Below are 13129 nucleotides of genomic sequence, written 5' to 3'. Positions count from 1 at the left end.
CTCGTGGGTTTCACCGAAGTGGTAAACGTCTGAGACGTGCATCACTTCGGGCTTTCCTCAAACACTAAGCTGACACGCTGTGATATAACTGGAATACTGTTAAAAGTGGCATTAAACCAAACTCACGCACTCATCATAAGGAAAGAAGCGATGACACACACAATACAATAATACACACTTGTTGCAAGAAACAAGAAACAAGAAATCCCTATCCACAGGTGAAACCATCTGTTTCAAATATATCTTTCAGGGTTTGAAAATTAAGTTGTAATTAACGGATCATGGATTCTTATGTGACGAATTTGAAAATAGAAAAAGGAGCTGTTTTGGCTTCACACCAGGTCATTTTCCAGCATCTCCTGCTCTTCCTGTTGTTGCTCACTTTGGGTCTCTGACGGGTTACACGGAGGAAGTTCCGTGTAATGGGAGACAACTCCTACGACCAGGCAATCACTAGCCACATTTACGGCGGTGCGTAAACGATCCCTAGAAAGAGAGAATGAGATGAATCAGTTGTTGACGGCTAGCAACGACCCACGCCTTCGATACACCCCGAATGGTTTGCAAAAGTAGACTGATAACGCAAGTGCCAAGGTTCGCTAAATACAATGATGTCTATTTCCAAAGAAGGATACCTTTCATCCGAAACGTGGTAATATTTTCATCATACAATGTCATTCTTAGATTTTTTTCGTATTGTAAAAAAGTATTGTCATCGTTGGTACCTAAACAGTGCATTTTTTATTGAACATGCGTTGTAATATACATGTATTAGAACAGAAGGTTTTGCAGTCGGGCGGTGACAACAGGCAATATAATTCCCAAATGAAACGAACGTGTTGTTTTGACACTGATTTTCGGTATCTTAGCAATAATCACAACAAGGACGTAACAATACATTTCAATAAATATTTCATAATAACTGCTTTGTTGGATTCAACTGAAAGTAGTATCTACCTCACCTTTTTATTTGCATATTAATATGCAAATGACCCCAACCGAAGGAATACAACAGTTGAGATGAAACCAGACATGAAATCATCACGCATCACTATATGCACCTTTATAATTAGCCATATTCTAATAACATTTACATTCTAAACATTAACACTTACATATTCTGATGAGGATCACTTACATCAACCAGTCAACAGTGACCAGGAAAGAGATGCCTCGATCCGGGAGAGCAATAGATTTTAGGACAAGCAACAGCATAGCAACCCCAGCACCAGGAACAGCAGCAGATCCTATACTGCTCAGAACAGCTGTTAAACTGGAAAATGTTTATAACGTGACGCAAAAGTCATTAATAATGAAACGTGTTTTTCTCACGTAAATTGTTACATTAAAGCCTATCAACACGTCCGTCAATGCATACCAAAAACAATTGACATCATATTACACCCCTTTAACATTTCTAGTCCGTTGAAATGAAAAGTATGGAGAAAATTCTAAAATAAAGAAAAACTACAGAAATACCATTTTTATTGTTTGTTGTTTAACGCCGCACCCAGCAATATTCCAGCTATATGACGGCGGTCTGGACCGGACAATCCAGTGCTTGATATTATGGACATCGATCCACGAAAATGTGATCGATGACATACATCAACCAATCCAGCGAGCCTGACCTTCCGATGCTGCTAGTTGCCTCTTACGACAAGCATAGTCACATTCTACAGCAAGCATGGAGGAGGGGGGGAGGAGGAGAAAGGGAGGAGGAGGGAGGCGGAGGAGGAGTAAGGCGGGGTGGAGGAGGAGTAAGGCGGGAGGGAGTAAGGCGGGAGGGAGGAGGGAGGAGGGGCAGGGTGTGTGTCAGTGGCATGTGGAGATGATAGATCACTGAGACGAACTATCAAAGTTATCATACACAATCGACGACCCTGCTATTTTGTTGCTAGGTTGACGTCATATCGGCGAAGGATCTTGCAACAACATTCCACAAATGACATCATCGGGTATGATGATGTGATTGTAAACTGTAAAGAGTGTGCTTTTTCTCGCTTCTTCTCTCATCTTTTCAGACACCCCCTTGGTATCGGGGACATCTCGGGAGGGTGGCATGGCATTCATAGATCGTCTTTGTCCCATGATGACTGTGGCTCCACTGAAGGAAGGTCTGGGGGTTCGCCTGCTTTTATGAAAGTCTCTTCTTCTCATAGGATCGGCACATACACGAGTGGTAATTCGGATCTCGAAAACAGGCGGGCGCGTACGCGATGGTCTTGCAACGTGGTGGGCTTCAAGTCCAAGAACAGGTAAGTGTAAGGCTCTCGGGTAGCGTCTTCATAGGCTTCACACAGAAAAGGAACTTTGCCTTGAAACACCTGGCGGGCCAGACTGTCGATCTGCGATGCATCTCTCGGATTTTTAAAGAGGACCATGTAGTGAACATTCAGACTAATGGTGCGATGTTGCGGCGATTGAGCAAACAAGTTCTGAGTGAGATACAGCACGGATGTGTTTCGGTGATGACTTTTCTTGGTGAACCATCGCAGCACTTCCGTTTCTTCTTCTTTCGTATTGTCCCCCAGCAAATCATCGATGACCAGCCAATGCGGGTCCACCCCTTTTTCGGCACGATCTGCTTCTTTCATGCTGTGCACAAACTCAAGAGCGACCCCTAAGCGGTCTGCCATCTCTTCCAGCTCATGATGATCACCACCACGTGACGTCATCCTGTGTTCGGGGTGACTGTCACACGGCGACAGTGGTGGTGGTGGAGGAGAGTAGCTACCCAGAGGAGAAGTGCTGTCCTGTCGGGGTTGCAGAGGTTTATGGAACCGTCTCCTATGTCTCTCCATATTATCATGTCTAGTGAACTGCCTCCCACATTCTGAACACGATGTGGACTCCATGACGTCTTACATGTCACTGACGATGTGATAAGACTCTATCATGAGTTCTGGGTGACTGACACAAGGCAACTGATCCTTTCAAGCATGGTCTTTCTCTTTTATCTTTACTTTTACAACAAGCATATGCACAGACTTGACAGACAGACAGCGTTGACAACATCTCAACTCAGCCTCTACCCTTGGTTTGACACCCTATTGGATCAATCAAGAGACAAAGAGTCAGTCTAACAGGGTGTACAGACAGTCTTACAGGGATGTACAGTCAGTCTTACAGGGGTGTACAGACAGTCTTACATGGATGTACAGTCAGTCTTACAGAGCTGTACAGTCAGTCTTACATGGTTGAACAGTCAGTCTTAAGGGCTGTGCAGTCAGCCTTACAGGGGTGTACAGTCCCCCTTACAGGGATGTACAGACAGTCTTATATGAGCTTACAGTCACTCTAAAGGGCTGAACAGACAGTTTACAGTCAGTGTTAAGGGGTGTACTGTCAGTGTTAAGGGGTGTACTGTCAGTCTTAAGGGGTGTACTGTCAGTCTTAAGAGGTGTACAGCTTTATGGCTTTACGGCTCTACGTCTTTTAGAGGGTCTCGACTCCTCACGTTCCTCCAAGACATCCATCAGGGCTGCTGTTCAATGATGTTTCAGGCTCTCTGACCATTTGCGTTTGCCTGCAACCACATCACTCATCAACCCGGGTAGGATCTTTTTATCCATCTTGAGCACCAATGTGCCAGCAGATTTAAGGAAAGGCAACGCCATCTTCAAGATACCTCCGAGAGCACTGCCACATTGATGATACCTTCTTTTGTATACTTTGATACCATTCCCACGCTAATCGAACTGTCCTCGATCCATCTGGGTGTGCCAACGCGAGTCCCAACATGTTGCTTCTGTGTTAGTAGCGACGTCTGAAGTGAAGTGTCAAGATGGCTTTTCCCATTTGGAATGGCACGGGTCGCCCAGTGTCGTCCATGATATAGAGTTTAATACCGTCAAAGGAACCATGACGCAGTCCGAGGTAGTGAATGTGCTGAGGGCTTTTAATCACCACACTGTCTTGCTTCATCTTCTTTGACACAGGCACGTAGATCAGCAAGGGAGCCATCGTATTGCCCACAATTTGATCTTCGACCAGGTTGGTGTAAATGTACACAGTATCAAATCCTGACAGACGATGCGCTTTTGTATCACCTGTGATTTCTTCATAGCCACTTGTCATGGGAGTAGCCCCCACTTGCCACTGGGCCAAGGCACTCAAGGGAACGGGCGTCTCTGTGTAGGTTTTATAGTCCTCCTCACCGAGGAGCGGCAGTTGAACAAATCCGAGCATTCTCGAGAGTGGACTTGGCATGATCACTTCCGTGGAATAGAGTGGTCCACCAATATTTCCCAAGAGAGGATGATTGATTGCTACTTTTTGAGGGGCTTGGAATCGCACCTTTCCATCTTCCAGCATGTCAAATCGAAGACATCAATGACAAAGCGTCTGCCATCACTTTGGGCTCTGTCAGGGGGCTGTTCTTTCAAGACACCCGTAATATGTTCCTGAATCAAACGGTTGAGGGTTTTCACCAAATCTTTAGATGAATAGACGCCTTTCTCGATAGGAATCTTCTTGCTTTCATAATGGACGACACCAAACTGTGGCTGTGGTATAGCACTCCCCGCGCTTTCATACACAAGGGTGTCTTTTTTCAGTTTGAGGTTCAGCGCAAACCAGTCAAAGGGTGGGGCGACGTTGTACCATGTCATCGGAAAGTGAATTTCGCTGACGCCCACCTCCCACTGTTGACGGTCCACATGCAGAGGATAAGGCAACTTGATTTCATATGCATTGACAGTGTTGTTTGGATAGATGTCCATGGAGGCATCACTGGGTAGGGTCATGTAAAAGTCTTGTTTCGATAAAAAGGTGGCAGCCATGACGTTGTGTATGTGGTATCAGGTTGAAGTCTTCTGGTGGGTGGGGATGTCTGGTGTGGCGGTCAAGGTGGGTGGTGGAAGTATGTACCCCAAACAACTGGAGAGCAAGGGCTGTCCACAACTGTTTCTCGCCGGGATCCAAGGCCAACTGAACCATGCTCATGATGATCCTACCATATATCACCATGATCTGAGCTGAAGAAAACACAAAAAAGTGGTGCAGCAGCAAAGTCATGTTTTTGGTTTTTGTTTTGCTCAGATCCTCCTCCTCCTCCTCCTCCCACTACCACCACCATCAACGCTCTCCACCACCACCACCACCAGAAAAAAACTGTACATCCAGGTTTTTACACGTGCTTCTTTCAATGTTTGAGCTTTTTAATTGTACAAGCGTTTCTTTGGGTTTCCCCTCCTTCCCGGAAACGGATGACCCACAATGCCCTGACGTCATCAGAGGTCAGGTGACCAAACCGAAACCGGAAGTGACGACATCATAGAAACCGACCAATCAGAAGCCAGGAGCGGTCCTGGAGTCCTGCACACAACTACTCATGTCAGCAGAGTATTGTAAGGGTTCTAACAACCAATACAGACGACCAATGTGTGTTTTATATAATACATAATTGATCAATAATGGTTCATGCCCCGAGATTGGTCCACATGCAATGTTTCAGGAGAGTGCGGTTAGGTTTTGGTTCCGGAACCGTTCTACCTCTAGCAGTTATTTTTCAAAGCTGATCTTTCATCAACCAATTTTCAAATAAGACGTTTCTGTCTCATGCATTTTCGCGTGTTTGTTTTGTCATGCTGGAGTTTCATTGCAGCATGTAAGAACACGAATCTGGGTCAAACAATTCAGTGGTTGATATTACGTCAAACGTGTCACCAAGATTGACCACATGATCCAATTTATTGACCGTGCTTGTTGGTTTCACCAGAGTTGTAACTCTTCTGAGACCTGTATCACTTCGGGCTTCCTTCTCGAGGTAAGCTAGCACACCGTTGAATAACTGTAATACTGTTGAAAGCAGAGTTCAATCCAAGTCACTCACTCAGCAAGGTCACCAACATACCTTATTATTATGACATCTCCAAATGACAGGTTGATTCCATTGTACTGTGCTATGAACACAGGGGCGATGGCAGAATAAACCGCTGTGCCATCCATGTTGACTGTGGCGCCCACTGGGAGGATGAAACGGGAAATCCGTGTATCAATCTTCATCCGCTTCTCGACGCACTGCATCGTCACCGGCAGTGTGGCAGCGCTGGAAATAGATCCGACTGTTATGTAAAGCAGGCGGAGCTCACCATTCTTGGTTGCAATCTGGCAACATTACGTGCGTTGGATTATTAATATTTGAGTGGCCTGAGTCAACCGAGGTTTCAATATTTCTGGGATTAACCACTGTTAATTAAGAATAACTTGCAGTACGCGAAGTAAAAGACCCCAGATTGAATACAAAATGGCTGCGAGGAGAAGGAGAAGTACAACAGCAAAGTGTACAAAAACTAGTTTAGCTAAAACTAGGACTGGTCGGCTCGGAGTCAGTATACTGTGTCTGAGTGGTTTATCTATGTTAAACTACGGCATGGTATCTCACACACACACGTGCATGCACGTCGCTATAAACGTGCAATAATTTATGACGCGACGTTAAACCCAATATCACCTCACCTTTTATCGTAAAAGGCGTCTAACGGGATCGGGTGATCAGGCTCGCTGACTTGGTTGATGCATGTCATCGTATCAGAATTGCGTAGATTGATGCTCATGATGTCAATCATTGGACGTCGATACATTAATTCCTTCGCTAATTTGTTGCATCTGTAACCCTATTTAGACATTGGTATTATCAATACTGTAGTACTATCATGTACGAATAGAAAATCAATATGGTCGTATGAGCGTAGTATTACAATGAGTCCAAAACTCGTTACACGTTTCAAATTTTTTCGGAAACGAAACAAACTGCCCATTACAAACCGTTACTGTTTATTATACTCTTCATTTTGGAATAATATATACAGATTTTGTTCGAGGAAATTGATTGAAGAAGATATAGGTATAAATGTTTATTATTTGTGTCAAATCGAAGGCATGAAAGTGAGCCTAATTGGCGATCTTTTTTAATTTATTTTCCTTTCACTAACCAGACCGGGCCTACCTTTAACTGACAGAGCATGTGTAAAGCGCGATACGAGCTGTACGTCTTACTGTCACTCCTATAGACAGTTAACCAGTATAGAGTTCACCTCTAATTGTGTTATCTTATTCCAATATGAGGTTTCGAATTCCCACACAAAAAAATCTAATAATGTATATTCTCTTTTCAATAGATCTCTACATAGCACAATGTTATAATTTTATTTGATACCTTTGTATACTTGTTCATGTACCCTACTATTGGATTACACATGCATGACGTTTTAGCCGTCATTATATGTAAGTATGATATATGTTGTGTGCAAAAGCAAAAAACATAAATAAGTTATTTAGACACATCTACAAGGAATGGTTGTGCGGTTTTAATTTGCATTTATGTCATGAAAAAGATATTTGATTATAGTCTATTTAACATCATATTTACTATACCATATTTTCTACATATCTTGTGGGCTGACGGTATGATTTGTTGTTTCTGGAACAAATCTCTGTTATTTACACCTATTTTAAGAGCATGAGTATTATAATTTTGTGCGAAAAGGATAAATAAACACCTGTGATGACTGAAAGCGCTAAATGATAGCATACATTTTCCAAGGGGCGGAATAAGAATGGTAAATCTTTTATTTTTATTTGTTTTATAGATGCATGGTAGAATTTCATTTGGTATACGTATAATATATAAACTGGTATAAAATAGTGTAGGAATAACAAAATAAGATGATTAAAATCAGCTGTTTTATTCTCAGCGTTATTTCTTATTCAATTATTATCAAAGGCACGGATGTATACCTTACATTGAAGTACATGGTAGTATGAAGACTACTTGTTAAAATTGGAATTATTGCCATAGTTTAGAACTTACCAAGACATCGCTGTTTCTGCAGAAAACGTAGAAAATCCCGTGGCAATATACAATTTTTTATAACATGTTTCCCGCTATCGTCCATCGTGTTAATTTGTATTTTAACTGACGACTGAACAAATGTATTCTGAACTTATTATCACTCAAAATATATTCGATCTGACGGGTATACATAACTCAATTACTAATTTTATGAAAAGTGAAAATGGGGGAAAAATAGAACTGTGAAAATATATACCTTGAGGCTGTCGCAAAGGCTGTCAGCAGAGCTTGTATTGCTTTGAGATATATGGCATATGGGTTCTTTCTTGTCAGGATGAAATACAAGCCTGGAAGGACCACCAGTGAATGGATTGCCAATCCGGCCAACTCAGTTGCAAGGTAGATAGCCAGTGTTTGTCCAGTCTCTGTCATGTCAGTTGTGGACATAATCTGGCCCATGACGAGAAACAGTATGCCAAGTGGTGATAACCTGGAGAAATAAAACGTTGACAGAAACAGGCAGTGGAAACGCATTCTAATTAAATGCGAAAAGTAATACATTGATAATCCGTATGTATGTTGTTTAACGCCGCACTTTACAATATTGCAGCAATATTATGGCAGTCCTTTTTTCTCTGTATCTGTGTTTGTGAGTGTGTGTGTGGTTTTGAGTGTGTGAATGTCATGAGTTTTCCCCCGAAAGATTGTATGTACCCACCACATGACAAGTCTGATCATTTTGAAGGTGACGATGTTGACGACGGTAAAGAATTGTGTCACCACTGCTCCACGGCGACCTAGCTGGCTGAGAGTCACACCGAAAACAATGCAGTAGGTAAGTATACCTGTAATGAGAAAGTTATTGGATGACAAGTATCACAATATACAGAGACACACGTGACAGGTGATTGTTCCTGATAGTTGCCTTCATCCGAAAAACACGCAAATATGTTCCCCAAATTCTTATATTGAATACTCTTGCCTCCCAAACTATTTAGCACTAACAGTTTAAATTTCAGCAATACCGTGAATCACTGATATATATATTCATACTTTAGTTGGATCCCAAACATTACAGTAACAGGACTATACATGACCCGCATCTAATCGGAAGGTATACATGTACCTTACAGTGAGTGCAGTAGGACTTTAAACCAGAACAAATGTTTAGCTTAAAAAACAGCCATCTATCCAGTACCGGCCAGTTAATCTGGATGTCAGGTGTCTAAGAAACTTGTATCTTTGGCAGTGGGGCCTAAAACTAGACAACATGTATTTTTTTGTCTTCTGGTGTCATTTCCAACTGTGCAAGGCCGCTTCTCGTCATGCTAATCGTGTGCTAAGATCATGGGTGATCATGATTATATCCAATTACATTTCAAGGCCACTTCCAGGAGAGATACATAGGAACTAATTTGATAAGAATCGGGATATATATACAGGTGTGAGTCAGTGTTTTTACAGTTGAGTAGAATGGGATGTAGTTACACTGGAATGGAGAAGCGTGTCACATACACAAAAGGGTGATGTAAGGTGAAGCCAGCAGCATAAACAAAGGGATAATGACTGTTTGGGAGTCTGATGATTTGATGGTACGCAGTGGGAATGTAATAGACTTGATCACGGCTGACTGACGGTTTGGGTGTTTTGATGCAAATGGCTTCCTGGAGTTTTCTGATTTTGAAGTCTTTGAGGTTGATTGAAAATACTTTGGTTTTGTCTCACTGGATGCCGTGGCTGGGGTTGTCACGGATATGATCCGAGAGGTGACTTAGAGTAAACTTTGGAGACTGAGACTTGAAGTTATTTACTTCAGGTTTTGAGAAGAAGAAGAAGAAGAACTTTTATTTGCACGAAGGCCTCGGGCCCATATACAATTACAGTTCACAATATACCAATTGTTCACAGATGCAACGGTAAAGTAACGTGACACATGACTTATATCATAATTGAATTGTACTACTTGTTCTTTTTGCATAAGCGTAATATAGGAAACGTGATAAACTATTTAAGACTGCTTCATTGTTATTACACATAATAGATTTGAAATTGTTCAAGCTAGGATATCGGCAAAGTTTTGCCAGTAAGTATTCTTTTGTGAGATCATTATTACGTGAACAAATGAGTAAAAAATGAAATTCATCCTCTACACCATTATTACAGACTGGACATATTCGAAGAGACTTTTCTATCGACAGATATCTGCCTTCATTATTCTTCAATTTTAAAAGACCTGCTCTAAATCTTACAATTATGTTTCTAAATTTTCTTTCAAACAAAACTGAAAGATATTTTTCAGGTTCTAAAAGACTTTTAAACTCTGCATATAAATGATATCTTGAACTAGAGTTTAAGACTGATCTCCAGTTTTGGTAAAACATGTTTATACAAGTATCCTTAAAAAGTCGTAGAAATGAAAGCTGGTTCCCAACTGTTTGCGATATCCATACTAAACCAAAGCCATGAGAAAAAAGAAGTAAACGAATGTTAGAAGCCCATGTATGGCGTCCACAGTTATCTAAATACAATAACATATTATACGCCTTTTTTGGCCATCTGTCTTCATTCATATGAATTAATTTAAGCCAAAACTTAAGTGTTCTAACATAGGAGTTGATGTACAGTGGAAAGCGACCCGTTTCCCCATAGATTATAGCATTTGGGGTTTGTTGGCCTACTTGCAGGAATTTCTTACAGGCTAATAGATGAACTTTTTCCAATTTGTCATATTGCTGAAATCCCCATACTTCAGAGCCATATAAAAGTATAGGTTGTATTTGCGAATCAAATATCTTAAAGAACACTGACTTTGAAATAAGATCAATTTTACTTAAAGTTGCAATCAATTCGACCAAAGCTCTTTTTGCTCTTAGTGCGAGATCAGATATACTATTACTGAATTTTCCTGATGAATAATACCAAATATCCTTTTTTGAAAGCACCCCACCTCGTCTGAATACAACTTTTGTTTTTTCCAGATTTACCGTTAAATTCCATTTTACTGTGTGGGTTTCTAGAATATTCAACTGAGTCTGTAGCCTCGTGACACAATCTGATGTTAAAATAACATCGTCGGTAAACAACAATAACAGTATCTCTATAAAATCAGGGAATAACTGTACACCATGCTTTCCATTAGAAATAACTTGATTAGATAATTCGCTCATGAAAAGGGAAACAGTAATGGACTCAAAATACATCCTTGTCGTAGACCAGTAGGGCAGTCAAAATAATCTGTGAAAGCTAGATCACATTTTACACACGATTAAACACTTTTATATAAACTTCTTAAAGCTTTTAACATTTTACTACTTATACCATAAGACATTAAGAGATTCCACAACTTATCACGCTTAACAAAATCAAAAGCCTTTCTAAAATCTACAAATGCCGCATAAAGTTTTGATTTCTTTTTACATAAACATTTCTGAATAATAGCATACAGAGTAAATGTGGTCAGTGGTTGCATAACCCTTTCTGAAACCGGCCTGTGTTTCTGGTATTCTGTTCTTGATGTTTGCCCATATAGTTATTCGTTTACTTAAAACAGACGTGTAAACTTTACCTATAACACGGAGAAGTGAAATACCACGATAGTTATCAGGATTACTTTTCTCCCCTTTTTATGAACAGGAATGATAATAGCTTTTGACCAAACATCAGGAAAAACACCAGACTTCGGGTTTTGAGGGATCTTGACCTTTCACCAATGTCATTAAGGTTGTCCACAATTACACGGAATGTAGTTCTCTGCTCCCGATGGCTCTAGCTTGTGGCTGACTGGTGGTTTGCCTGTGGCTTTAAGGGTGTTCTGAATGCTGTTACTGCTCTTGAAAACTACTTCAGTGTTGGCCAGTTTCTTTAAGAGTCTCGGGATTTTGTGGCCAACTGTTCCAAAGTCGGTGAGGCTGGTCACTAAGGGTGCAGATTGTTGACGGTGAGATTTCTGAGTTTTCTTGGTGATGCTCGTTATTGTCTGTTGCACTAGCTGTTCGGGGTACTGCATTTACAGTGTGAAAACTTGTTTGAGATGGTTTGGTACCATACCTCATATGAGGTCCAGCCTCTCACATGTATATATGCTTGTCAACCATACTCTGTACATCACTTGCTTGATAACGGTGTTAGGAGCGACACCGCTCCTGATTGTCAAACAGAAGTTGTTCATTCATATATCGTATACTTACTAAGTGCCTCTCAAAAAAGAAAGCAATATTATTATTAAGAAACCTCGTGTTAATTTGAATGTCATCTATTATAACCAGCCAGACAACAATTCTTGAACCTGTTAAAATTTAGAACTTCGTGTTTATCGACTACCAATTGAGGAAAGAAGATGTAGTAAAATACCTACCTTCTGGCTAATTTTATCAAGTTTGTCCGGTCAAAAAGTGCAAGCTCGTTTGTTTATGTCTACTAGGAACTCAGCCTTGTAATACCAATACACTAAGTGAGTTTGCTGTATAGAAATTCAGAAGCGGGGAACGTTTCACAAACTCATTTCAAAGGGGCCAACGGAACTATTTCGAAACGTCAGCAACAACTTCCAATAATACCTATGATATTTGCCCCATCAACCATCACTGTTTTCTTTGCCGTAGCATATTGGTTGACCTTCCTGGAATCACCACCAGTATCCTGCAGGTAACCAGAACTAGAGTTGCCATCGTCCTGTAACTTTATTCCATGAACAACCATCTCAGTGCGTGAGTGTTGGATAGTAGCAGCAACTATGTTGTCAGGAACTATGTTTCTGAAGAACACGATGAAAAGAGACAAGTTTACACTTCCTGAATGAATGGAATTTTACTACATTGCCGGATATATCCAGCCAAAATCTCATGTCAAGAACTATCATTTCATTACATAACATGACTTAGATGTATACGACTAATACATAGGGAATTATTTTCTTCCAATAAGTAAGTTTCTTTTCACGTGAGACAGATACAAACTCTACATCCAATATGTAGCGATACTAAACATGTCCATGGTAGCTGTTATCATCATGCGATTAAACAGATTATCTGTACCAGATTCATGACGAAATACAACCCCGTATCCCAATTGCGTGGATCGGTGCGCATAACGTCAATCACTGGATTGTCTGGTCCAGACTCGATTATTTACAGACCGCTGTCATTTAGCTGGAATATTGCTGGGTGCGGCGTTCAACAACAAATAAACATTACGAAATACAATTTGAATCCGTTGTCTCCAATATGTATATAACTGACATGTTGTTAATGCTTTTGGTGAAAGGGGATTTAGAAATTGCGCTAATGTCATTCATCCGCCAATAATGATTTTCATAATTTCTGATGTTAACAG

The 13129-nt window shown here is 40.8% G+C and overlaps 1 protein-coding gene across 1 annotated transcript; it reads right to left on the bottom strand.

The window, feature by feature from the left end:
* Positions 1-83: 83 nt before the first annotated feature.
* On the bottom strand, positions 84-12894 carry LOC124127730 (excitatory amino acid transporter-like). The gene is made up of 6 exons (XM_048384651.1): positions 12355-12894; positions 8517-8643; positions 8055-8288; positions 5858-6052; positions 1139-1273; positions 84-486 (listed from the first exon to the last, which is right to left on the bottom strand). The coding sequence occupies exons 1-6, from the start codon at positions 12494-12496 to the stop codon at positions 333-335; spliced, it is 987 nt and encodes a 328-aa protein (XP_048240608.1). The 5' UTR covers positions 12497-12894; the 3' UTR covers positions 84-332.
* Positions 12895-13129: the final 235 nt, after the last annotated feature.

This window comes from Haliotis rufescens, unplaced genomic scaffold, assembly GCF_023055435.1.
Source record: "Haliotis rufescens isolate VD_foot unplaced genomic scaffold, xgHalRufe1.0.p SCAF_5, whole genome shotgun sequence".
Taxonomy (NCBI): Eukaryota; Metazoa; Mollusca; class Gastropoda; order Lepetellida; family Haliotidae; genus Haliotis; species Haliotis rufescens.
Note: the sequence above shows the minus strand (reverse complement) of the source record. Positions and strands in the feature narration are given on the sequence as shown.

Coding starts and splice junctions, on each gene's coding strand:
- LOC124127730 (XM_048384651.1), bottom strand. CDS start 12,496: ATGGTTGTTCATGGAATAAAGTTACAGGACGATGGCAACTCTAGTTCT. Junction 1,274..5,857: donor GGAGATGTCATAATAATAAG/GTATGTTGGTGA, acceptor AACATTTTCCAG/TTTAACAGCTGTTCTGAGCA. Junction 487..1,138: donor GTCACTGTTGACTGGTTGAT/GTAAGTGATCCT, acceptor CTCTCTTTCTAG/GGATCGTTTACGCACCGCCG.